At 54.1% G+C, this 27,319-nt stretch overlaps 1 protein-coding gene across 1 annotated transcript; it reads right to left on the bottom strand.

Moving 5' to 3' along the window:
• Positions 1 to 5,379: 5,379 nt before the first annotated feature.
• GPR26 (G protein-coupled receptor 26) lies at positions 5,380 to 26,502 on the bottom strand (the record flags this gene model as incomplete). The annotated part of the gene is made up of 3 exons (XM_081241408.1): positions 5,380 to 5,611; positions 15,756 to 15,869; positions 25,835 to 26,502. The coding sequence occupies 3 exons, from the start codon at positions 26,500 to 26,502 to the stop codon at positions 5,380 to 5,382; spliced, it is 1,014 nt and encodes a 337-aa protein (XP_081097534.1).
• Between the last annotated feature and the right edge of the window lie 817 nt (positions 26,503 to 27,319).

Raw genomic sequence — 27,319 nt, forward strand, 5'->3', positions numbered from 1 at the left:
CTGAGAAGGTGGGGGGACTTACAAACCACATTGCTCTCAGCCAGGCTTCTCCTCCGAACCCACTATGAGCAAACCATGGTGGCTACCTCTCCCCACCCTCTCCCCACTAGCCACCAGGCCAGCACGGGCTTCTCCATGTTAACCTCTCGGCATCTGTGTGAAGGGGAAAGGTCAGCTTCAGTGCCAGACACTGCCGTGTTGTACTAATGCTCGTGAAGGCTACTGGCCCAGAGTTTCGGGAAAATTCTTTGGACGATGAGTCCGCAAACACCTACAACGTTTAGTCAGTTAGATTCTCTGTAGCTGAAAAGGACTTGTGGACCATAAATTCTGGTACAGAGGTTGCTGCCAAGCATCTTCCCCTCGAATACCCCGAGAAGCACATGCAGAGAAAGAGGAGAACAGGGGTGGCCATGACGGGAGGGGCCCAAGGCCCCGCTGGCCGGTGCGGGTGTCAGCTCGGGAGCTGAGAGCACGGGGTTCTCTGCTGATGATGGAAAGTCACCTGCTCCTCCTTGAACTGCCCAGAGCCGGGAGAAGCTGGGACTTCCCATCGGTACCAGCCCACCCTTCTGGAGACCTATGTTGTGTTGCTCCTCAGATTTCTCTACATGCTGCCCGAGGACCTACAGATTTTGCCCGATCTGTAAAAAGGAGAGAGTAATAGTACTGACATCAGAGGATTACTATGAGGATTCATGGAAATGCTACCCCCAAACTCTCAGCGTGGCGTCTGGCGTCTAGTCTTCGCTCAGGACACGCCGGCTCTTAGGCTGTCATTATTACGAGCTGCTCGTGGGGGACCCAGCAGGGTCAGCCATGCTGGATGAAGTGGGGAACCAACAAAAGACCCACACCCAAGGGTGGGCATCCAGCACTGTCTCTCTCTGGCCCTGCCTCGGCTGGCTCGGCCCCCCGGGTCTGAAGCTGGTCGGAAGGGGGCAGGGGTGAGGGCTCTGGTTAGTAGCGAAGGGGCTAGAAGCCATCGACCCCCCCAGCCAGGCTGCCCGGACAGAGTCTGTGGCAGGACCCAAGCAAGCATCCCTCCGGGGCCCTGTGAGCGCCAGGCTCCCTTTTCTCTAACACAGTGTCTGAGCCAGTGAGCGCGGCCACCCTGCCAACACCCAACCCATCTCGTGCTTCCCAGCCGGGAGCCCCACAGAGAGGAAGGAGGCTGTTTTGCAAAGGCCTTCAGAGGTAGGGTGGGCTGCTTCTCCTGTTCCACCAGAGTCTTGTGAAAACAGGTTTTAAAATTTTCATGGCGTGATCAATTTTGTCCCTCTGAGAACGAAATGACTCAGCCCTTGAGTAGGCTGGAGATTGAACTATTTGGCATGTTTAGGGAACCCTAGAAGACAATTGAAACCTGGATATTTAGAAAGACCCAGTTTTCCATAGAGTTTATCCAGGTGTCTGAGATCATTTTTCCTCAGGGGGGACTTTGAAGTCCACCCGCAACAGTCGCCTGGGCCCTGATGTCTGAAAATTCGGAATCCTAGGCCTTGCCAGACCTCCTTAAACGGATCTCCAGGGAAGGGGCTCAGGAATCTGAATTTTAAACAACGTCTCTTGGTGATTCTTGTGGATAGTGAAGTTCAGGAGCCAATGGCTTCATTGCAGATGCTGTTGACCTCCCAGAAAGGTAGTGGGCGCCTCAAATATATCCAGGACTTCTCTCTCCCCTGTGGTGCAAGTGCTCCAAAGGATATGAGCAGATGTGAGGAATTTCTGGCACCTGATATAATATCCTCATGGAAATCACAGGCAAATTAGTCGATGCTGAATTTGGGTAAATTCTAAAAATGCACAGCCTGCGGTCCCCCCGAGGGTCACACTGCAGCCCTGCAAAGGCATCATCTACCTGCACCAAAGTATGTAAGAGGACAGCAACCAGGACCTGGACTTGGCCTGTTCCTTCCATCTTCTCTCAGAAAGAAGGGTATCCTGAAAAAAAAAACTAGCTTCACAAACATGAGGAGAGAGGTTTATTGCTCATGGTGGCAGAAGTCTGAGCTGAGTCCTAGAGGAATGTACATTTGGTGTGAGATGAGTCAAGGCAACTTCCCTTCCCCCACCAGCCGACTTCATGGTAGAAATAGGCAGGCTCTTAGGGAAACATCTTAGGGAGGTCAGCGGATCATGAGACACACAAACCCCAAATGCCACAACACTTTTCCCTCAGTGGCTCCCAGGGCCCTGAAATCCCCTCTCTCAGAAGCAGCATAAAGAAAAGCTAGAGGGGCTTCCCTGGTGGCGCAGTGGTTGAGAGTCCGCCTGCCGATGCAGGGGACGTGGGATCGTGACCCGGTCCGGGAAGATCCCACATGCTGCAGAGTGGCTAGGCCTGTGAGCCACGGCCGCTGAGCCTGCGCGTCCGGAGCCTGTGCTCTGCGACGGGAGGGGCCACAACAGTGAGAGGCCTGCGTACCGCAAAAAAACAAAACAAAATAAAACAAAAAGAAAAGCTAGAGTTGCAGAGTGACTGAAAAAGCCATCACAGATGGGGTTTAAACCTACAAGTTCAGATCAGGTAGGGTTAGAAACTGAGCCCCAGATGTGGGTTTAGGAATTTGAGAGCCTCTCCATTGAGGCTTTATTTTCCATCTTCTTAAATTGCTCTCACACCAAGCCCAGCTGTCTACCCAAGTTCGGGCCTTCAGTATCAAGCCTTATTCTAGACTGACGTCAAGGAAGTTATCCCAGGCCCTTGACATGGATGCTGATCTGGACATTTCTAAGTGTTCTACCTGAGAAATCCACATTACCATGTCACGTTTGATAAATTACCAAATGAGGTAGATAATTCTCTTGGGAATACAGAAGCTGGGGAGAATTTTATGGACTGTATATAAACATTTAGCTAAAGGTATTAACTCTAGCAGAGCTGGTTGACGCTGATGGCCAACACAGCGACTTTCTTCTCACTTCTCCTAGGGTTTTGATGCCTGTGTTCAAATAATAATGAAAATATCCAGCCGACTGGCATATCTGGGGGGTTGTCACCATGATGCCGGTACAACTGGTTTTATTGGTTTTTTGGCAGTCCTAGGGTTCAGTGTAATTTATGAAATGCATCTTTTCAAGACATGTGGCATTGTATGTGACAGATCTTATTTTTTCACTAAAGAAGAGGTGAAAGGGATAGAGTTGCTTCCGGGAGCATAACTTGTTGCCTCCACAGAGCGAGCAGGACGAGGAGATGACAGTTATTCCTCCAACCTGACATTGATGAAAACGTGTTTGTTTGCTTGAACTTGACTGTCTATTGACCTCATCCACTGGGCCACCACGCCTCTGCTGCCCAAGGAGTATTTGCGTGAAAGGGAGATGGTCAGACTCAATTGTGCATATTTTCCTGGCTCTGTGCTTGTCCTCGACCTCATTGGTTCTTTTGATGTTGGGACAATGAAGGGTGAACAGCTGCCTGATGCTAGGAAAGAGCCACAGAAAAGAATGTCTGTTGTGATTCAAACTTGAGTGGCCCAATGTGCTCTGAATCCGAGCAGTTTTGTTTCAGTAACACACAAAGTCCTGTCTGGGCAGTGACATGCTGGCAGCTGTTTAGCAATGAGCTCTCAGTGGAGAAAAAGCCCCGATTTGTAGCCTTTACTGACTTTCTTGGTATAAATATGCCCATCACAGCTGATTTCAGGCTACCGAGCTTATGTCCCAGAGCACAGAATTGGGAAGGGGTGTGTGCCATTGGCTCCTCCAAGCAGGTGTGAGCACACCTCCAGCTGCAACGGGAAGGTGGCAAGGCTTCAAAGGCTATGTCTGTCTCCATGCAAACTTAGGAACTAGACAAGAGTAGGCCAGGCTCAGTGATCTGTTTTCTAAATGAGGAGCTAAAGTTAATAAGACGCCATCTTTTCAAACATGCACACACTTAGTCTTTCAATACTGGGTCCACCTGGCACTGAAAAGCTTCAGGCTCTTTCTGGTTGGTCCCTGTTGAAATGGGTCCTCCCTTCTATGTTTGCAAAGTTAGGCTTGGCAGAGCAGGAAGGAGGGGATGAGCCCCCTAAGTCTTGTGCTCCCATGCTTTCCACCCTGGAAGAACCACATAGAGTGGAGGATGGAGAAAGAACTGCTCATAGCATTCACGCAATATTTGAAATGGTAAAAAAAAAAAAAAAAAAAGAAGATGGATGGGCAGAAAGCATTTAATTTAATTCAAGGTCCACTCACCTTGGTTTTTATTAAATCAAGATGGGGGCTGCTAGTGAATGGGCATATGTTTTAGAGTTACGGTTTTCAATAAAAATTTCACTCTCCCATCACGGGCACAGGGCACTTCTGGATCACCTTGGGAAGCCTCTACTGTCTGTTGATGACTTACAGAAACTAGGATATTGAACCCTTAGGAATATGGAACCCAGTGCCTTAAAATTAAGGCTAAAACCCTGCTCAGGTCAGTTCTTGTCCAGTCACCTAAGAGAACACGCTGGACAAGATGTGTGAGACAAGGTGAAACGCTTCCTGCAAATTCAGGTCACAAACCGGTGTGGGGGACCTGCCAGCCACTATCCTCCTGCCTCTCCTTTGCTCCAACAGTCATGACATGTGAATCAGAAGAAGGTGACTTCGGGTCAGACTTCAAAGAACATTATTACATGTAGTAATAACTGCTTATTTAAACCAGTTTCATGCTAAGATTGTCTACATACACAAATGTTAGCTTCAGGGTGGAGGGGGAGGGAAGAGAGGGATACAAGTTGAATCCAATATAGCCAGTTCTAAGACAACTCGTCAGCAACAGTTGGGCAACGCTAGTTGGCAAACATTTTCCCCTTGGACATGGGGGCCCAAGGGTCCCAGCTGAGCACAATTCAGTTAGTTCCAGCTGAATAATATTTGGGTTAAAGCAGCCACCACTACATGTGGAGAAGGGTGGCCATGCCAGATGTGGGGCTAAATGGCCACTGCCAGGCTCACTCTCAGCGTGACCGATGCCCCATGGAGGTCACCACTTTTCTTCAGCATGGAGCCCAGCGTCCAGGGCTTAGTGAGCAGGTGGACGCCATGCTTCCCCACCTGCCACCAGCACTGTGTGTCCTTGATCGTGACCGGATGGCATGTGACTCCTGGGGAGTCTCTGGTGAGTCTAGGAGCTCAAAGGAGCTTCTCAAAAAGAAAAGCCAGAGCACAGCATGTCCCTCGGTCATCCTTTGGTGATAAACAGGGACAGTTCAACATCTGCCCTCGAGGAAGCAGGAAGCAGGCTTCAGAGCCCGCCCCCCCACCGAAGCCCGGGAACCGGAATCCCTGGGCTCGCCCGATGGTGGCGGCTGCTGGAGTCCGCCCAGGCGCCCCAAGCCCTCCCGCCCCCTCTTCTCACCAGCCGTCTCATTCCAAGCCCTCCAGCGGGAGCAGCGTCCTTCACTCAGAGACTTGCAGAATGTTCTGGCTGTGGGAGTCCCCGGTGAGGCCGGAGGAGCGGAGGGAACGCCTGTGGAGGACCCTGTTCAGAATCTCCCTGCAGCTCTTGCGGTACTGGTGTCGCAGCAAGGAGTACACGAACGGGTCAGATGCGGCCTTGCTGTAGGCCAAGCACTTGGACAGCACCCCCCAGTGGGAGCTGATGGGCACCGCGGAGGACAGCTCCACCAGCCTGCGGACAGAGACGGGGAGGGCGTTCGTTAGGAGAGCGCAGCTGGGCGCATCCCAGGCTCCAGCCGGAGCCCCTGACCCCAGCTTCCCGGCCACGCTTCGGTTTCTCTGAGGCGTCCTCCTCCCGCGACAATGACAACCGCAATTTACAACTACAACTACCGTGGCCATTCTCCAGGCACTTCTTTTAGTCCAGGTACTGGGCTAAGGACGCACTTTACATGTGAGTTCGTGGAACCCTGGGAGATTAGACACCTCCATTGTACATGTGAGGAAATAGACGTCCAAGGAGTTTAAGTGCTGATAGTTCGCCAGTAAACCGTAAAGGCAGGGATTTGAACCCAGGCACCCAAGCTGATCTAAGAATTGCACCAATAGCTAATTGCACCCTGGCCATTTGCCCCGGCTGTGCAGCTGACCTGCTGTGTGACCCTGGGCAAGTCCTTTCCCTTCTTGGGGCCTGGGCGTTTTCTACGAAAAAGGGGGAGTTGAATAAGATCCTCTCTATGATCTTTGTAACTAGGACAGACTGATTCTTGGCTTCAGATCCTAGCTCCGCCTTCCCAGGGAGCTTGCCTGGGAGGAAGGGCTGAGATTAATTTTGCAAATATTCAGCAAAGCTCCAAGTATGTCTTGCATCAGGAAAGAATCTGCTGGTGGGAAAAGCTTCTCCCCAGGGTTGGGATTCCGGTGGCCCCTGGCTATGGCAGCAGTCAGGGTACCCTAAAGTGACTCTCATTCTTTGGGAGAAGGTGAGGGAAGAGGCAGCTCCTGTGTCAAAGGGGCACAGTTCTGAGAGTCCTCCGGGTATCCATCGAACAGCTCCATTCAGTGGTGCTAAGGCCAGGCTGTGAGGTGGTAAAAGCCCTCCTCTGTGTAAACGGAATTCTCCCAAATCAAGGCATTTATTCTTTTCTCCCAAGTGTGTCCAGCACCCCTGGCCATATTTGGACGTTACCCAGCATTCATATAAGGTAGAAAAGGCCACAGAGCTGAGAGAGAACTTAAGAGATTATAAATGACCCTCTCCCCACCCACTGTCAAATGAGGAAATCGAGGCCCAGACAGGGGAGGGGGTTGCCCAACATCATACAGCAAGTCAGTGGTAGAGGAAAATCCAGCACATGTGCTCAGACTGGGATCTGGCACCTGTATTCTACCTGGCGGGGGAGGGCATGGAGGTCAGCAAGACGGAAGGCAGCAGTGGCTCTCAGCTTGGAGGGCTGCCCAGGTGAGAGCCCAGGTACAGAGAGAACTGAGCTTGGGTTGTGACTCTGGGCTGCCAACTTCAGTGTTTTTCCTGAAGGCCTCTTCGGGCTGAGGTTGTGAGGACGAGCCCAGGAAAGGAAAGAGGAGGAAGCTGGTGTGGGGGGGTGAGATTCGCCCACTGCAATGACCCCCTTTTCGAATAGATCCTTAATGAATCCATTCTGAGGCCCTTCTATGAGGCGTCCCATTTCCAGCACCACTATCCACCCTTGCCCTCCGACTCCGAGGGGGTATGCCTCTCCTTGGGAGCTCGAATGGGGAAATAGAGCTGTTGGCCTTTGAGAAATCTGTACTTTTAAGAAATCTACTTTGGGAAGTGATGAATTTAAGGGAACAACCCCCCCCCCCGAGTTTACAATTCACACCTAATAATAACAATGAAACAGCTGAATACCAACACATTGTTGCTATGGGATGCCAAATTACTTTTCCAGAATGTCTAGTCTTCTATACGTTGCTAAATTCAGTCTGAGCATTTTGGCTCTCCCAGGAGGACTCATTAAGAGTCAAATATCATCAAACCATCCAGCAAGATCAAAATGATAATTTGCAGGTTCTGTAGATTTCACAGAGTAAAACTATTTGGGACAATTTAAAATTTCACCATTTAGATAATTAAGAGGTAAAATCTGTTGCATTTGCTTCTCAGAGATTTTATGTAAAATCTGAACTTGCCTGGCTCAGTAATAATAATTCCCAGTTAAGTATCTCCTTTGGGCCAAATACGTGATGTGCACAATCTCTAACCTTACAATTATTCTCTGCAGAATGGGCATCGTTAGTCCCATTTTACAGACGAAGAAATCAAGGCTCAGAGAGACTGAGCAGAAAGCTGGCATCTCTTCCATGGGGAAACCCAGTTCCATCTAACTGCAGCCCGTGTCTTGTCTAGGTGCCACGATGGGATTCAAATCTCCACATTGCAGATGGGACGGGATGCGTTCTGGGGTCCCTTCCAGCCCCAAGGATCCCCTTTCCATGAAGTGGTTATGGGCTACCCAGCACTTCTGTCACTTGCCCCGTCCACAGTGTACAGGACTTTTGCTTTGAAAAGCCCGCATCTGGCCTCCATCAAGGCCTCCAGACAAAGAGATGCTTTGGATCAGTCTGGGCCTGGGCACTGCTCCTGTGTGGCCCCCGGGCCAGGCTGAAGCTAACATGCTCCCTTCCATGACTGCAAGTGGCTGGCTGACCCGCTTTTTTATTTTCCTGGGCACGTGGACCCCTCTGCCATGTGCCTGCTGTGGCCGGCTTTGTTCTGTTCCAGCTGTGACAGTTCCAAGTCCCCACCTGTTTAAGGGGACTGGGCAGGGGCAGGGACTTCCGTATTGCTACAACTGCTTCTTTCCAATGCTAGATCTGGGCAGGGAATGATCACGTGGTCCCCTCCAGGTGACCTTTTAGAAAGGGAACACTCCAGCCCATCTTCTCATGCCAGATCCAGCTCTGCTCATCTCCAAACACCCTCCCCTCCAAGAAAGGGCCATTATGATTCTGATCAGTCACAGTTTCCACAGAAGCAGGGTCACTGTGTGCTACTAGGTGCCTGCCACGCTCCACCTCTTCTCTCTCTGCTATGGATCATGGTGGATTATTGAGCTCCCCTCTCCTGCCCCTGCCCCCAGCTCTGCCCCAAGAGCCCTGCGTTTGGGGGTTATTGGGCTCAGGTGTTAATAAAGTGGGACTTTGTTTCCTTTCGCTATAGCTCCCTGTTGTAGGTTGAACTATGTCTCCCCAAATTCATGTGTTGAGGTCCTACCCCCCAGCACCTCAGAATGCGATCTTATTTGGAAATAAGGTAGTTGCAGATGTAATTAGTTAAGGTGAGGTCCCAATGGAGAACGGTGGGCCCCTAATCCAATGTGACCGCACCCTTATAAAAGGGGGGAGTCTGGACACAGATGCACGCCAAGAGAATGCCACAAAAGGATGAAGGCAGAGATGGGGTGATGCTTCTAGAAGCCAAGGAACGCTAAAGATTGCAAGTTCACCATCAGAAACTCAGGGGGAGGCCTGGAACAGACTCTCCCTCACAGCTTCAGAAGGAACCACCCTGCCAGCACCTTGATCTTGGACTTCCAGCCTGCAGCTTCTGAGGCCATACATTTCTATTGTTTAAGCCACTTAGTGGAAGCTAGTTACGGCGGCAGTGCTGGGAAACAGATCCACATCCGCTAAGGAGCCCTGTGGGGATACAGGGGGTTTTTAGGCAGGATCTGGTGGTTCGTGGGTCCCTGGTCATAACACCAACATGGCACCAAGCCCCATGGAGTTCCTGGAGCCCGTGAGCACTAAGGGTAGACCCTGGGGTCTGCAGAGGTAGCAGCCCCCGGAGCAGGGCACTGCACCCTCCCTGCCCTCCGAGAGGCAGTTTTTCCCACAACCAGCGCTCCCTGCCCCCTGCCCTCACCTTCCATTAAGCACCAAGGTGACTTTCCATGCACCGCCTGAGGTATGTGCTGGAAAAACCTCGGCCATCAGGCTCCGTTCAGGGGGAAACATTTATGCTTCCGTGCTCACAATGCACACATGCCTGCCCCAGACAGCCTGACACAGCTCCCCCGAGGATCCCCTGGGCTGAGAGGTCAGGCGGAGGGTTGATGGGGGGAGGACAAGGGGAGGGGAAGCCAGGGCAGGAGTCTGCTTTCCCAAGTATCTCAGGTGACTCTGAGGCAGGTGGTTCAGAGACGCGCTGTGAGCACCTGGGGACGTCTGGTCAGAGCCCGGCTGGGGTGGGAGGTGTGAAATGCTGCCGGGTGTGGCCTGGGACCACATCGGAAGCAGAGCACAGAGATGGGTATTTTTCGGACTCAGGGTGACACAGAACAGATACCCATCCTCTCCCGCCACCCCAAGGCCTATGTGTCTGCCCCGCCTCTGCACCCCATAGCTCTGTATTTGTTCGGGGGGACGCCTCCAGGGAGCCATGTCCTTTCTCTTAGCACAGGGCCCTCTGATCTGGGTCATGGGAAGTCCCTGTGCTGGCTGTCACAGCAGAGGGCTGACAGGCCAGGAAGCGGCCCCCTGGCCCCTCACCCACAGGGACCTCTCACCCGCCCCTGCCAGCCTGGCCCTCCCGGTCCTGGGAGGAGGATGGGGGACACTTGCCAGAACTCTCCGGCATTCTTGGAACCCCCAGAGAAACCAACTCTGCTCGACAATGGACTCTCCAAAGAAACTAAATTCTGCGGATGAGAACGAGACCCGTAATACCAGTAGCCCCAGACCCAGCTCCTCCTCTGTGTCGCCAGAGGCTCGGTGCTTTGGCAGCCGCTTGACAAACATTGTCTCAAGCACCTCCCACCCGCCCCCTTCGACAGTGTTGCTTGTCCTTCACACTACAGAGGAGGAACCCAGGCAAAGTGACAGGCCAAGGCCACGTGGCCTGGATGTAGAAGAGCCAGGATTTGAACCCTGGACTGTGGGCACCAGAGACCACAGGCCTTCCTGGTGCCAGGCTGCCCCTCCCAGCTCCTTGACTCGGTTCCAGGGGGCAGTCAAGGCCTTTACTGTCAACCCTTGAACTTAAAGTGGTAAATCCACACACCCCCCTTTACACCTCCTGTGCGTCCATCATCTCTCCCCGCTGCCACACACACACACACACACACACACACACACACACACACACACACACACACACACACACACACACACACACACACACACACACACACACACACACACACACACACACACACACACACACACACACACACACACACACACACACACACACACGCTGTGCACCAAATGCAACGTGGGCCACAGAATATCTTTTGGGAAGCAAGCCCAATGTCTTCCCAAGAAGACTTCTGGAGAATCCAGTCTGCATATTTGAAGACCTGTAAGTAATAAGCTGGAGCTTTAAATGTTCATGAGATATTAGCAAGGAAAAGGCATTTTATTAATAGAATATTAACACCAGACAGCCATCTGCATATTAAACCCCTCTGACATAATTCCGTGACTCTAAAAAGCCACAATAATGGTGCTGTTTGATCCACAAATGCCTCAAAGCCCCACTCCGATGATCTGGGACAATCATAATTATTTGTAAGCCTGTATCGCTGCAGAGATAATAGCCTCACACATGCTTCTAGACGTGTACGTTTTAATTCAGAAAAATGTAATTAGAGCTTTGGGATGCGAACGTCTTGCAAATCCTCAGACCGTGCTCAAACACTCTGGAAAGAGCCCGATGTGACCCACTAGGGCTTTGAGGACCTGGGAACCTGTGTGAGTGTGTGAATAGAAGGTAGTGACTCCTATTAAGAGTGACGGTTGGGCTTCCCTGGTGGCGCAGTGGTTGAGAGTCCGCCTGCCGATACAGGGGACACGGGTTCGTGCCCCGGTCCGGGAGGATCCCACATGCCGCGGAGCGGCTGGGCCCGTGAGCCATGGCCGCTGAGCCTGTGCATCCGGAGCCTGTGGTCCGCAGCGGGAGAGGCCACAGCAGTGAGAGGCCCGCGTACCACAAAAAAAAAAAAAAAAGAGTGACGGTGGAGGTTTCCAAAGTGTCCCTCTGTCATCTGACAGGCCACAAAGTGCAGGTGCAAGGGGCTCTTTGGCTGGTTGGCGCAACTGGGGGAACTGTCTTTCTGAGAAGTGTTGGCTTCATGGTCAGCGTTAGGCCACCGGGTCTGACGATGGCTCCAGTTGCCAGCATTGATGGCCTCTGAGCCCCACTCCAGGTCCACACAAGTTGCTGTCAGCCAGGTGGGAGGTCAGAGGTGACTCCGTGCGAACCCACCGCTGCTTTTGGTGAAAGAACTCACTCACCTACCTGCCTTTACCCACAGGAGTCTGGATACTCTGTCTGGGTTCATGCCAAGATGCCTGGGCCTGGGCATAGGAAGTTGGATCAAAAGCCTGCGGATAAGCATTTCTACATTTTCAGTGCCCGGTCCCCGGGCTTTGGAGATGTAACATGCCCACAGGGCTAAATTATTGCCAATAGGCCTGGCACTGACCTTTAACCCTTGCTTCTGCCAGTCACTACTCCTGTGGCCTTGGGCCACTCATCTCACCTCGCTGACCCTCAGTAAGATGAGGACTCTAGCACTCACCTTGCAGGACAGCTGTACTAGGTGCCATCAGGTAAGTACTGGTACCTCCTGGGGACATTACAAGTGTCGAATAAGTGATAGGTATGGTTATAAAGACTCCACGTTCTCCAGTAAGGGAAGCCTGAGAATCTACTGGAAGACTTGAATGGTTCTTGACCCAAGAATGCTGTTTCCCGGTCTGAGAAAGTTATCAGGCAGATGCGGATAGACTGGGAATAAAGAGAAGGGACCTCCTCCCTGCCAGCCGGACCTTCCCGATCAACTTAGAGGGACGGCAGGTGTCACAGCACAAGCCCCTTCTCTCTCTCGACGTTCTGATTCTGCCAGCTCCCAGCATTCCCCACGGTTGGCCTGACGTGAACCCACGTGCTTGTGCATGTTTCCACCTCTAAGGCTCCAGCGTGGGAGGAGCAAGGCGGGCTGCTTGGACAGAGGTCGTCACTGGGGAGCCTCGGGAAATCATGGTTTCTGCGCTGACAGTTCAGTGAGGGGTTTAAGTGACACCTTGACCTTATCATCTCGGAAGCCGCAGCTTCCTGGTTCTGAGGGGGTCATGGCACAAAGTGCCCTCCTATATCCTCTGGGAGGGAACCCCCATGCCCTCAGAGAAGCAGGACAGTGCAGGGCAAGGGGCCCCACGCGTGGGCTTTGCCTCCAGGGCAGACCCGGGCTGGAACCCTGGCTGAGTCACTCACTGGATTGGCTTCAGAATCCCTATCAACACTGCGCTGGCTTGCCCCATGCAGTGGGTCCCAGGTGGCCTGCAATCAGCTCGCCCTCCCTGGATGAGACGCTGCTAAGGAAACTTCCACTTCCATAACCCCCAGCTCTAGGTTCTCCGTAAGGAATCAATTCCTGCAGGAAGTTAAATTCTCAACTACATTTCCAGAGCAGAGTCTGACTTTAGCTTCTTCTGAGACTGGGGTGATTCTGTCTACACTTGGAAACCAGCTTGAGAAGAACAGCAGGAGAATCAATTGCCGCCCAGAGTGTGCGTGGTCCCGATTCCAGTGCTGGCGATAGTAGGCTATACCAGGGTGAATGCCTTGCATGGGTTATTTTATGAATTCCTTACTAGATGTTGATTTCTCCCCACAACCAATGTGTGGTTCTCAGCCTGGACTCAGCGTAAGATGGGAGAGTTTGGGTCAGGCTCCTTGCAGGTGGGTGTCGGAGCAAATCCTGCCTCACCCCCACCCCAGGCCACCCTGTTTGGCAGTTTCGCTGCCCTGGTGGTGGAAGTGTTGCTCTGGCGTGATCCTGGCCGCGCCCAGCAAACACCTGGAGCCCAGAGGGCTCCCCCTGCATGCGAAGAGCAAGTTCACAGGTGTCCATCTCCCTGGGGTGTGCCTGGGGGCCCAGCTACCACAGAGACTAGGCACTTCATCAGCATCTCTTCTCCCCCCGGTCACGGCAGGGGGGGTGTATGGGGGTGTGAACAGAGGGAGGTGGTCCCAGAGGGGTGTGATTTCAAGAGGATTAAGCACAAGGACCTTCTGCCGCAACACTGTCACCCAGCGTTGGGACCTGATGTCCCCTCATTCAGACCCTCCGAGGACTCCTGCCTCAGTGCACCTGACCCCACAGAGGAAGACACTGATTTGGCCACTGCTTAGAAACTCCAACATCGAGCAGGGCGCTGGACAGGGGAGGTGGGGGGAGGGACTTCTGAGCACTGTTGCAGCGCGGCCGGAAGGGTGATCCTGGGAACCAATGGGGTTCCTGGTGAGAAAAGGATGATACGGGCAGCTAGAGGTCAAGGGTGAAAAGGAGCTGGGAGCAGGGGCAGCGGCACACCCAGACCCCAGATTCCCTGACTACAGGCCGGCCCTGCCCAGAAGAAAGAGAAGGTGAGCCACAGGGGGGAAAAGAAACCGGTGAAATTAATTTTAATTACAAATCTTATTTAACCCAATATATCCAAGAGTTCACCATTTCACAATGGAATCAATATAAAAAGTTTTAATTATATATATATATATATATATATATATACAGTCATGCTAAGCCTTGGAAACCCAGTGTGCATGTTAGTTACACATACAGCACATCTCCGTTTGGACAAGCCACGTTCAAGTGCTTCAAAGGGACCTGTGGCTGGTGGCTCCCGTGCAGGGCTCTAGACCTGGCTCATGCTGTCCCTTCTGCTGGGATTGTCCCCCTGCAGAGCCAAGCCCACGTCACTCGCTCCTGCCTCAGAAGCCTGGGACGCTTCCCTATCAGATGCTATGACATGGTATTCGGCGTCCTGGCTGGACGTGGCGGGCCTAGACCAGGGGCTCTCACCCGGGGGTGATTCTGATCCGCAGGTTGCCTAGATTGTCTAGTTGTCAAAACTGGGGAGCAGGAGGGAAGAGGTGCTGCTGGCGGGTAGTGGGTAGATGCCAGAATGCTGCTAACATCCTACGACGCACAGGACGGTCCCCCATAGAGAATGTCAGGAGCGCTGAGGTCTAGCGGGCGGTTCTAGAAGGAAGAATTGATGGCTCTGCTCTGCCTGGGGCAGACCCCCGAAGAGACCTGCAGACAGTCCTACGTCCTATGTTTAAAGTGAAATGCAGGCCCCCTGGCTTTCCCCCGGAGAGAGTGGCACGCCCCGAAAAGACAGTGACAGACACTCTGGGGTTGTGGTGTCTGGAGAATGGGGGCTGCTCTGGGGAACCCCAGCTCGCTGTCTGCAAATGGGCAGGGCCTGTTAGTAGAGAACAGACATTCTCCTGGGCTGCAGAGAGCAGGATCGGGGGCACAGGTGGAGCTACGGGGGGCCAGGCTTCAGCTCAGTATGAGCAGGGACAGGGAAAGACAGGGGGACCTGGGCACATTGAGCCCCTCCTCTCCAGAGCGCGACTCTGGGGGACGCTGAGGCAGGGTGTCCCTTCCATGTCCCTGCCAACTGAGGATGCCGGGGGATGCAGGGGGATGGGCTGTGCACTCTCTCTTTCATACACAGGCACGCGCACGCACACAAAACCCTGCACAGATCCTATTTCCCAGGCTCCACATCCACCTCCTAATAGAACATCAAAGTCCTTTTTATTGTCACCTGCCCAAACAGCTAAGCCATTTTGGATACAAATTTGTGTGGGTATTTTCCCCCTCCAGTGAGCAAAACTGAGTGGGTGATACTTTTTTTTTTTTTTTTTGCTGGCTTCAATGTGTGAGGAAAATTCTGTAGCTGGAGCAGGTTGGCTTCTGGAACGTACAGCCCTGAGGCCAGCGCACTGCAACCTTGGCTGGCATGGGGGGTTGGGATTGGGAGAGAACGTGACAAGCTCACAATGCCTGGACTAACAGTGGCAGGTCCCTGGAGCCGTGGGACAGGTGGGCCCACCTGGCTGGGCATGCAGCACGCTCCCTGGTCCCTGTGCAGGTGACGCGTGGCACTGGCTCTGCAGGGCATCTGGGCTGAGGATGCCGAGCTGGGCTTTCCTGCACTCAGCGGGCAGTAAGAACCCAATCCCTGCAGGGTGCTATCCCCTGTCTTTTCTCTCCTGTCCTCTCCTTTCGGGTCTCCTGGGGTTGGGGGCTGAGGGTTAGAATGATGTCATTTGGAGATCAAGTGGGAGAGAGTCTCACTGCCTTTCGGTCCGGAGTCTAATGCAAAGGAATTTGAGGCTGAAGAGAAAAAGCGTGTGCCCTTCTCACTAAACCCGTCAAGTTCACTCTCATCCCCCGATCCAGCCTCTGGAAGACATGTGGCCAAGCAAGGCTGGCCACGGCTAAAGGCCACGCAGGCCCTGCTTCGCCCTCCAGAGCCCCGTGCCCGCCCCACCTGCCCCGAGCCCGTGTCCCGCTCGCCAGGCTCACCTGGTGATCACGTAGGGTGCAAAGCACACGAGGAAGGTGCCTATGAAGGTGCTGACTTTCTTGGTGGCGCGTTGCCGCCGCCTTTTCTGCTCCTCTAGACAGCGTTCCCGCACACTGCGTGTGAGAGAGGAAAAGGTGGAGTCATGGTCAGGAGAGTCATGGGGGGGACCTGCCAGGTCACAGTGAGTTACTCTTTGTACACGCAGGCAGTGGCCGCGAGTGTAGGAACTCGACCATGGAGCCAGAAAGACCTGAGCTCGAGTCTGAGCTGCAGGCACGTGACCTTGGGCACCTTGTGTGACATCACTAAGCCTCAGGGTCATCATCTGTAAAATGTGGATAGTAACATAATAAGATGCCGCAAAGGGCTGCTTTGAGAATGAAATGCATGAAGCACATGAAGCAGTTAGCACAGTACGCAAGCAAGTGCAAATATAAACTCATTAGCACTCATAATCCTTCACTTATCATGAGCTATGGGCCAGCCCGAGTGCACACTCTGTAAGTAATATCTCGAATTCTTATCTTTACCACAACTGAACCTGCCAGGTGGATTTTACCTGCCCTGTTTTACAATGAAGACCATGAGTACAGTGATGCCAAATGATTTGCTCAGCTGGCAAGTGGAGGTGGGATTTGAACCCGTGTCCATGTGACTGAAGGCTGGTCCTCTCCAGCTGGGATGGCCTGAACTCTGTGTGCAGTGTGGCCCAGGGCTTCCTTGGTCCACACCTTCAGCCCTGTTTCTTCCATCCCAAAGCCTCAGCCCTGCCCAGAGCTACAGGTAACGCGTTATGAGGTGATGGAAGGAGAAGTCACTTGATTTGTTCAGAGACGAAGCTCGGTGAAGCTACGGAATGGCCAGGTCCCTGGAGGATCGGGGCCACGGCTCCGCGGATGGCCACCTACGCCTCTAACCACACCCTGTTCCTGACTCCACTCTGCTGCCGGCCTTTCGAGAACTGACATTTCACGCCACCTGGGAGCAGTGCTTCTTGCAACCCTTTTCCTGCAGCCGTGGGGAAATGCACAAGCAACAGCCAGCCTGTCCATTCCCACAGCCAAGGTGCATGCACGTAAAGGCAAGCCCAGCCGTAAGGATTCACATGCTCCAGACCGTGGGGCCCAACATGGGCATGTGTTTCTACTGTTTACTTTTAAAATAAATCATATGATTCCAAAACTGGACGGGGAGGAAGACTGTGGTCAGAGTTGCCCAGGAGTGACGATAACTTGGCAGAGATAGGCTTGGGCTGCAGTGACCTGGCACCGCGATTCGGTCAGTCTGTTCAACAGAAGCAAGGAGTGGAGAGAACGTTCCTGAGCCAGGTTCGTGAGCAGCATGAATGCCAGGGCAGCCTCCCCTGCCTTCCACAAGAACTGTCATTTTAATACTTAATCGAGACTCTTCTTTATCCGATTTCTGATCACAGAGGGACAATGCTATGTTAGTTTGGACTGAAGCCCCCTGAAATTCTTGCAGGATGTTTTTTTCCCTTGACTTGTGTCTTTCCAGGAATTTAGGGAGTTGGGAACTGAAGTCTGGCCCAGTAAAGACAGATTTCCTTCTGGCTGAAATTGTCTTACTCGTGACTAACATTATGAATTAATTTCTAATAGCTAATATTAATAACTCACATTTCTTGAGTCTTTAATATGTGCCATCTTAGATACTGTGATGGGGGTTCATATGCATTTGTTGCTTCATACTCACATCTCTATAAGCAAAGGACTGATGAAATTGTAATCTTCATGTTTTCAGATAAGGAGGGAGACTGAGGCACAGGGGAGTTAAGTAACTTGCTCAAGATCACACAGTGGGGCTTCCCTGGTGGCGCAGTGGTTGAGAGTCCGCCTGCCGATGCAGGGGACACGGGTTCATGCCCCGGTCCGGGAGGATCCCACATGCCGCGGAGCGGCTGGGCCCGTGAGCCATGGCCGCTGAGCCTGCGCGTCTGGAGCCTGTGCTCCGCAACGGGAGAGGCCACAGCAGTGAGCGGCCCGCGTACCGCAAAAAAAAAAAAAAAAAAAAGATCACACAGTGACCTGGTGAGGGGTGGCAGAAGGGTGACCAACTTGTCCCGGATAGCCAGCACTGTCCCAGTTTTAGCACTAAAAGTCCTGCAGCCTGGACGGTTTACACAGGACCGTCCCGGTTTTAAAAACAGAAGGGCCTGCGTCTGAGGATCTCCCCTCCATCTCGGGCAGCCCAGGATGGCTGGTCTCCCTAAGTGATGGCAGTAGCTGAACCCAGGCCATCTGACTCTGGAGCTTTGAGTGTCATCTGTCAATTCACTGGGGTCACCACACATCCCTGGGGAGGCACCGGGGCATCACGGCAGTCAGAAAATGTGAAAAATACAAGCCGAGGGGGCGGGGACCGAGGGGCGACTTTGCCTAAAGCCACACAGCAAGAATCAGTCTTAAGTCTCCTCCCTTTCCATTTACACTGGGTGTCCGCAGTGTCCTCTCCCAAAGTCCTGGGGCTCTTGTGACATATGCACAATACAGGTGGCACGGAGGGAAAGCACACGTCCCCACGCTGGAGGTCTGTGTTCAGTGACGTGACCCACTCATCTTGGTTTGCCTGAGACTGTTTTGGTTTTCAAACTCAAAGTCCCACATCCTGGGAGCCCTTGCAGTGCCAGGCAAATCAGGACAATGGTCAACCTAGCAGCATGTTTGGCACATTCTCCAGGACACAGGACTGCTTGTTTAATATTAAAATACTTCCCCCCAAACTCTCAGTGCAGTCGATGTAGGAATTGCTGGAGATTTGGGGCATGAGCTGGGTGTCCTGAGGCATCACAGTACACTCACCCCATGAGAGGAGTACAGCATTCTGGGCACCTCCTCGAAAAGGAGCACCAAAGTCATCGTAAATGAATCAAGGGGACACAAGAGAAACTGGTGGTGCACTGGGGCCGGGCCCTCCTCCAGTCTGTGACCCTGACCATGTTATCCATTTCTCAGACATTTAGAATAACCCGGAGGAGTGAACAAGTGCTGGCTATGTGTCCTAGTCCCAGCTGTGCCCTCATAGCTGTGTGGCGTCAAGAAAGTCACTCAACCTCTCTGAATTTGGTTCCTCACTTATCTGTGGAAGATTTCATAGTTATGACTATAAATAGAGCTACCATTTATCAGGGACTGAAGTGACTCACCAGCTACCAAGCTCTTAAGGAGTGAGGAGCTTCCTCTGCCCACCCCCCTGGCCCCTGCCCTCAAGGAGGGGCTTGGGTTCCTTCTGAGGGTCTGAGGACTCAGCTGTCTCCCCAGGAGAAGCAGCCCTCCACCCTGCCGCACCAGACAATCCTGCCCCAAAGCCCTGAGGAATACTTAAAGACAGATGTTGGTTAAAGCTTTGAAGGTCTTCAGAAGGATAAACAGAAACATTTCAGTGACGCTACAGGAATAGAACGGACACTTTAGAGGCCAGAATAATCAATGTCACTCTTGTACACTGTAAACTCCTATAGGAAATTAATTTTATTTGTTCCTGCAAAGCTTTGTACAGGACAGAAGGATTAAATAGCAAGCACTCTGCACGCACATTCCTTCTTTGGGTTCCCACAGTACAAAGCTCAACATCTTACACCCAGAAAACACCTAAGGAGTGTATGTCTTTGAATCAATGAACAACCCTTAAAAACATCTTAGGAAAATTAAGACTCAATCATTTTCAAGTGACCTTCTCAAAAGCAATGATAGTAGAAATCTGCTCTAGAATAGATTTTTTAAAGTGAGACTTAAAAATCTTGAGCTTTTCAGACAAAGCAAGACTCGTCAGTGGATGTCAGGCCATGCACACTTCCATGAGTCCTGTCTGGTTGACAGTGAAGTGGTAAGCATGCGAGCAGTGCCAGAGCCAGACCTCTGGGTTCAAATCCAGGCTTCCCCACTTACTTGTTGTGTGGCCTTAGGCAAGTTACCCAGCCTCTCTGTGCATCAGCTTCCTCATCTCTAAAATGAGGATAATACAAGTACCTATCTGGTAGGGTGCTGTTGAGATTAACTGAGCTAACACCCAGAAAGTACCTAGAACAGTGCCTGACTCAGAGTAAGCACTTAAGTGCGGATCCCAATTATTATTCATTCGGCATATATTTATAAAACAACGACTATGTTCCAGCACTACCTTGAACCCCCAAACCACTGGGATCCCTCCCACGGCAAAAATTCTCTTGCTGGGGCTTTCCTGGTGGCACAGTTGTTGAGAGTCCACCTGCCGATGCAGGGGACGCGGGTTCGTGCCCCAGTCTGGGAAGATCCCACATGCCGCGGAGCGGCTGGGCCCGTGAGCCATGGCTGCTGAGCCTGCGCGTCCGGAGCCTGTGCTCCGCAACGGGAGAGGCCACAACAGTGAGAGGCCCGCGTACCGCAAAAAAAAATAAAAAAAATTCTCTTGCTGCATTTACAAGGGTAGCTGTGAGAGAGAAAGAGAGAAAGAGAGAGAGAGGGAGGGAGGGAGGGAGAGAGAGAGGGAGGAAGGGAGAGAGAGAGGGAGGGAGGGAGAGAGAGAGGGAGGGAGGGAGGGAGGGAGAGAGAGACGGAGCGCTGTGACCAGGAACTGTGCCAGACAAGGTCTGAGCTTGAGTCTGGGCTCTCGTGCTGGTTCTGTGACCCTCTCTGGGTATCCAGGGCACGATGGATGCTATTCCCTAATTTCGATGGCACCTGGCATGCTGTGGGAGCACAGCGGGTATGTGGGATGGGTGCTGTGCCTGGCTGACATCCACATGGGCCTGGTCATGTGTCTGCTCTGGGGCGGGCTGGCTAGGCTCTACAGTCCTGTGTAGTATGAAAGATGCTCTCACCCAGCCAACCCAGCTCACAGATGGGGAAACTGAGGCTCAAAGAAGACAGGGACTTGCCCACCTGGAGAGTGGGCTGCAGGCAGGGCTAGTACCAGGTTCCTGACACCCAGTCTGGAACCATGTGGCTGCATCCCTGAACTCCTGCCAAGGAAGAGAATGGACCCAACTTCTGTGCCCAGTGCCCCCCACCCCCGTTTCCAGGTGAGACCAGGGAGGCGGCAGCCGGAGGACAGCAGGGCAGCCTCCCAGGCTCCGAGGGGAGCAGTGCAGCTCTCTGGCTTATCGCTAGTATTGTTTAAGCCCAGTATGAGAGCAGCTCACCAGCTCCGAAAACAACAACATAATAAAATCACTTTGCACTTGCTGTCATTTATTTCCCGCCGTAGCTTTGCAACACTGAGCTCCTTGAACTCTTGCAGCCCTATAAGCAGTCACTGTACGTATTTGCAGAACAGGACACGGAGGGCCAAAAAGGTTTATGCCACGCCCAGGGCTTCAAAGTAAGTTCAAGACAGACCAGGACTCATTCCAGGTCTCCTGACACCAAAATCTGGGGTGTCCCCCCCTTGGGTCACTGAGCCATGGGCATGCTGTGTCTAGCTACGCTAACGCCCAGATATTCCCGGGCCTGATGGTGGCAGCTGGAGTCCTTGGACTCCCCAGCAGAATCTGCAGTGCAGAGGGTGAGAGGCCCAAAGCTCTCCTGCCCGGGTTTGTTTGCTCAGAGTGCAAGCACTGTACCAGTGTGGGGAGACCCCAGGGCCGAGATGAGACACAGAGTTTCCTTGAGCCAAAAGGAGATGAGCCCTCCAGCACTGTGACATGTAGGGTCAAAGACATGTTCCCCAGGAGGCTTCCATAATTGAGCAAGGGATGGATGATACTGGGAATAACTGAAAAGTCAGTAAATGAGGCGATTGTGGCTACAAGACGGTGGGTCTGGGTCCTGACTGATCTCCAGAGGATGGCAGCCCGTCGAGACCCACGCTCAGAGTACTCAGAGAGGGGGCTTCCCTGGTGGCGCAGTGGTTGGGGGTCCGCCTGCCGATGCGGGGGACATGGGTTCGTGCCCCGGTCCAGGAGGATCCCACGTGCCGTGGAGCGGCTGGGCCTGTGAGCCATGGCCGCTGAGCCTGCGTGTCTGGAGCCTGTGCTCTGCAGTGGGAGAGGCCACAACAGTGAGAGGCCCGTGTACCGCAAGGAAAAAACAAAAACAAAAAAACAGAGTACTCAGAGAGACATCCAGATTTGCTTTCTGGCGTTTTGGAGAATGAAACAAAAGGCAAAGGAACGAGCTGACCGATTGGTGGCGAAGAGCCTAGAGTTTGGGGTTAGGACTGATGTGAGCAGTCCTGCCCTGCGACCTGGCCAGAGGGGCCCCATCCTGGGCCCTGGATACTGAGGGACCCACACCTCCCCACGAAATGAAGACTTCATAGGGCCAAGGGGATGTGCCCACCCAGAACCCACATCCTCCATTCTAGACCAAGCTCTAGGTACATGGGACACGGAATTCTTTGCCCAAATGCCCTGATCCTGCTTCCAGAAAGTGCACAGCCATCTTCCCTGGGCCCATCCTCCTGAGGAAGGGCTGTGCCACCTGTGTGCTTGGCTTGAGACCGGAGGGGAGACATCTGTGAGCAACATGTGGAGGCACAGCCTGCAGTGTCCACTTTGTGTGAGGAGGCCCCTTTCCATGCTGGGGTGTTGGGGCGGGGGGGTGAGGTGGGCTGTGGCATGGGGCCAGCTCAGCTCCCCCTGCCATGTACAAGGCTGCACTCCAAGGAGCCCGAGAACTCGAAATTTGACCCCAGCCTTGCCAAGTGTTATAAATGTATATTTCTCAAGGCAGGAGGATAGAACATATTTCATTTAACAGTGTGTAAGCTGAATTTAGAAAGCCTAACTATTCATGTGGATGGTTTGTGAAACTCCATTTGCACTATCGCCCCAACCGTAAACCTTTGGAGCAGACCAAGGTGTGAGTCTTGGGTGAAGCCACAGTCCAGATCTATTAAATACGGCAAGCGTCCCCCTCCCTTGGGGCTCCCAACTTCCTCATCTGCAAAGTCAAGGGCACAGTGAGAGCCCTTCCATCTACTATGGCACAGTTCTGACACCCTCCGGCTCGGCACTCAGCCAGCCCCCTGTAGCCCTTGATCACGAGAATGAGAGTGCTTCACCAACAGTCTAGTCTCAAGTCATTAACCTGTGCTGGCGAGTGGCGCCCTCAGCTGGACGGGGAGAAAAGGGCTGCAGCACCAATGTCCCAGCTCCTCTCCTATGTCTCTGGTGGCACCAGGGAGAGGGTCTGGTTATAACTGGTCTGGAGTTGTGTTTTGGGAGAACTGAACCAAGCACACTGAGCAGTTGGAGACCAGGTGGGTGATAAATATTAGGAATTCCCAATTCCTTTATGATTGTAGTAACTCGAGAAACCACTCCAGAAAGGCAGGAGTGGGCGACGTCTCTCAGGGTCCCTGATTTAATTTAGAGCAGAGGGTCCCTGACCTTCTGGGGGGTGGGGGTAAAGCATTGGAGTCCAGCCTGTCACTCACTGCATTCAACCCTCTGCAGGAGGAAGCTGGCATCACTAGGGAGCTTCCCGACAAACGCCAGCCTGGGCCTCAGGGAACTCAAAATTAAGTCCCAGGAGGCCATCAGTGTGGTGGCTGTTAAGTGAATCTTCCAGTGAGAAAAGTCACCTTCACCTGCCACCCTGGCTGCCCGGATAAGGAAGCCTGGCTTCTGCTGATCTGGGACTGGACACCCCCCCCACACCCCGCCCCCAGCTCCCAGCACCAACTGGCCAGGAAATTTCCTGAAGCCTTAGTGCCTAAGGCTCGGGGGACCTAGGGGCAGCACCCCCCTGAGTTAGCTCTGCAGTTTCTCATTTGTGGGAAGGAAGAGTCTGGAGACGCCAAGCAAGAAGCCTGTGAATTGGCTGGCAGGGAGCTGGTGCCCTCCCGTGTGGCCCACCACCCATGCTCTCACCCTGGGAACCGACCCCACAGAGAAAGGCAGGTTGTGGTCACTGACGGGGCAGTGCTGCTCCATCTGCCCACTATTCCATAACCTCAGGCCAGCCCTCAGCCAGCGGGGCCTGTCTGAACTGGCCGAGGGCAATCCTCGCACCGGAAGCCCTTTCTTTCCCCAGCGTAGGCCGGCATTGCTCCTCGGCCCTGCAGGGCCCTGTCCGTGGCTCTGGGAAGAGGGTCTCCTCAGAGCCTCCTGGGCTCAGAAGCAGTCAAATTTCCCCGGAGGGAAGTGGAGGAGAGAAGAGAGGACCGGAGGGCAGCCGAGCAACCGCCTCTTTTCCTGACACCCCTGGGAGCTCTCTCTGTAGTGTCTGGCCTGGAGTCCGTGAGAGACCGGCAAGATTGGAGCCGACCCTACATCCTAAATGGGCTGAACAGGAGCCACCGCCCTCCTGTTCTGGAAGTTAGAGGGAGAGCGGGGACGGGGTTTATACTGGTCTAGATAAGAACTGATTCCTTTCCCAGCTCATTCCCCCCTCCGCTGTTAGACTCATGGCAAGTGGGCTTACTGTAGACATTGTTCAAGTTCTGAGAGTTAAACAACATTGTCTACAGCTTCTAGAGCAGTCCCCGTGCACGTCCTAGGGATGATGCACCTTCTAAAGTGAGGTCCTCCCGCCCCAAGGTGATAGGAAAGGGAATAGCTCTGCGATCCTTAAATGACATTGAACCGTGCATGGCCACATGCAGTGAGTCAGTGCATGCCTTTGTGTCAGTGTGCAGGAGGGCCACACCTGTGACATGGAATGATCTGTTACCCATGCAGTTGATATATGCACACATAGGACTGTGTGTGTGAGGCTCACACAATTTCATACATGGTTCATATGCCCTGGTGTCATTTACATGTACATATTGTACATGATTCTGGGAGGAAGATTCTGTGACTAGAAGCTTTGGTCCAGCATGTAATCTGGAAGGGCCATCCTGAGGGAAATAACGGACACACGCATACATGTCCTGTGTTCAGACGCAGTGAAGTTCAAGGTCTTCTCTTTGTATTGCTCGTGGGCAGAAAAAACCCAGAACTGAAGGCTCTCTTGGTCACACTGACCCTCTGGTCTGTCCCCCTCGGCCACAAGCTTCTCCCTGGTCGGGGAGGCATCTGCACGACAGGGGCCGAGCTCCCGCCCTGCCGCTGGCCTCCTCCACACTGGTACATTCTGCCTGCCTCACTTTTCATGCCATCTTGACACCAAAACCCCCCTTCTAGCGTCTGGGGCACCAGGATATAAAACAGCAGAGTCTACTGCAGGGGCACCAGCAGCCATTCCCCTTGTTGCACTCCTCTTCTCTGCAGGAAAGCCAAGGTGAGCTCAGGACACCACGGCTAAGCGTTTCCCCCTACTCTCCCCAGAGGCTCCGAAGGATGGCAGGACTTCCCAGGGGCAGGGGCTGGGGCAGGGGCGGGGGGGTACATGAACCTGAACTGCCCGCCCCGGGCAGGGACAGGGGCGGGGGGTACGTGAACCTGAACTGCCCGCCCCAAGCTGCCTTCCTGAGAAACAGAGGCCAGGTGAATATGGAAGGGTGGGCAGGTTTTGTCACCGGAGCCTCAGGATGACGCTCTCCCTCTGCAGGGGTTCCCAGGCTTCAAGTCCAGGAGACACGAGACAGTGCTGTCTGGGAAGGGTAGGAAGTGCACCCCCGTCCCCTCAGAGCCCTTCAGATGCTCCTTTAAGGACCCACAGAGGAAGGTGCAGCCCGAGGACTCTCACACACACAGGAGGAGACAGAGGCAGTGCCAGACACCAGAGAAAGGAAAGACCAGCAGAGCAGCGCGTTCCTAGCTCTTCAGCAGCGCCCTAAGCATCCAGGCCACGCTCTCAGGGCCTGATGAGCACCATTTAGAGCAGTGAACAGAGATGACTGCCTTCTCATATGCTACTTAAAGTGAAAACTACAAACATAAAATAAGTATAAGAAGTCCAGCAAAGTTCGGCTCCTCTGCGGTCTCTACCCTGATGCTTCAAAAAGGTATCTATTTGTTTCACCCACGTTTTTTGGTGGTCCTGCTTTGCTGATGCTCTAAGCACCTGTCTTGAGACAGGCAACGGTGGCCCTTCCCCAACCTCAGCTTTCCAAAGCGGAAACGGAGGCTCGGTGTTAAAGGGTCTTTTGCCCAAAGCCACACAGCAGAGCCTGGGGGAGACGAGGACCCCCTTCCTCCCACAGAGACACCCCTCCCCCACCGAGTCCCCGCAGCCCTCCCCAGAGCCCTCACCTGGGGTGGATGTCCACGAGCAGCACGAGCGTCTGCATGGTGATCACGTCGATGCGTCTGCAGTGGAAGCGGGCCACCTTGAGCACCTTGAAGTATGTGCAGCAGAGCACAACGAAGGAGAGCAGGAAGCTGAGCGCATGGAAGGCACCCGTGAAGACGGCGAAGCGCAGCCGCTCGTCCGGCCTCCGGCTGCACAGCGTGCAGGACGCGTACAGCTGGTGGAAGCCGAGCCAGGACAGGACGAGCGCGGCGGCGGGGAAGGCGAGCGCGTGCAGCCACGTGTAGGCCACCATGAGCGCGGCGTCGCGGAGGCGCATCTTGGCGCGGTAGCTCAGCGGGAAGACCACGGCCACCCAGCGGTCGATGCTGAGCGCGGCCATGCTGAGCATAGAGTTGGCAGCCAGGAAGGTGTCGAGGAAGGCGGCCAGGCGGCACAGACGGTCCCCGGCCGGCTGCCGCTGCGCCACGACGCCGGCCAGCGTGAGCGGCATGTTGACCACGGTGCACAGCAGGTTGCCGCACGTGAGGTTCAGGGTGAACAGCGCCGGCGCCTGGCGGCGGATGTCGGCGCTGTGCAGGAGGCAGAGCAGCACCAGCGCGTTGGACAGCAGCGAGACGCCCATCGTGCCCACCAGCAGACCCGCCAGGCCCGCGTCCCACGAGTTCATGGTGCGCGCCCGCCGCCGGCCCTCAGGGCCCGCAACCCGGCGCCGCCATGGCGCCGCCCGCTCAGCCCCTCAGCGCCGCCGCCGCCGCCCCGCGACCCCCAGTCCCCGCCGCCATGGCTCCCCGGGGGGCGCGCGGCCACGCCGGAGCCCCGCGCCACCTCCCGGGCCGGCACCTGCGCGCTCGGCTGAGCCCTGGCGCCCGCGGCACCTCCCGGGCAAGCGCCGGTGCGTCGCCGGACCGAGAGCTTAGCGCGCCCTGGGATCCCGGATTGCGGGCGGGCGCCTGCTGCCCGGCTCCGCCTCTGCTCCCCCTGCCCTCGCCCCTTCCCGCCGCGCTCCGGCTCCGCTCCGCGCGCTCTCCGACAACCTTGCTTTCTCCTCCTCCCCTCTCTCTGCTCGCTCTCCCTTTCTGTCTCCCCTACACTTTCCCTCTCCCTCTCTCTCTCCCTCCCTCTCTCTCCCCTCTGCTGTGCTTCTCTCTCTCCCACTGCTGTTCTATCCGTCTGCCTCTCCCACTCTCAGTCTTCTCCCCTCTTCTTCTTCCTCCTTCTCTTCTCTCTCTCTCTCTCCAGAATCCGGCTGCTTCTCTCACAGAATTCCCGCTGATGCGCGCGGGTGCGCGCACACACACTCTCGGAAAGAACCAGCCCTGAAGCCTCCGGTGCAGGGTGATTGGCTCTCTGTAGCTTCCTGTCCCCCACCCCCACCCCCCGAATCCTTCCTTACGTGTGTCAAAGACGGGCTGAGTCAAGAAAGTCTGCCTGAGAAAAGGGAGGGATGTCTGGGCACCTTCATGCCTCAGGGCCACCTGTCCCAG

This window comes from Mesoplodon bidens, assembly GCF_964165515.1.
Source record: "Mesoplodon bidens genome assembly, chromosome: 1".
Lineage (NCBI taxonomy): Eukaryota > Metazoa > Chordata > Mammalia > Artiodactyla > Ziphiidae > Mesoplodon > Mesoplodon bidens.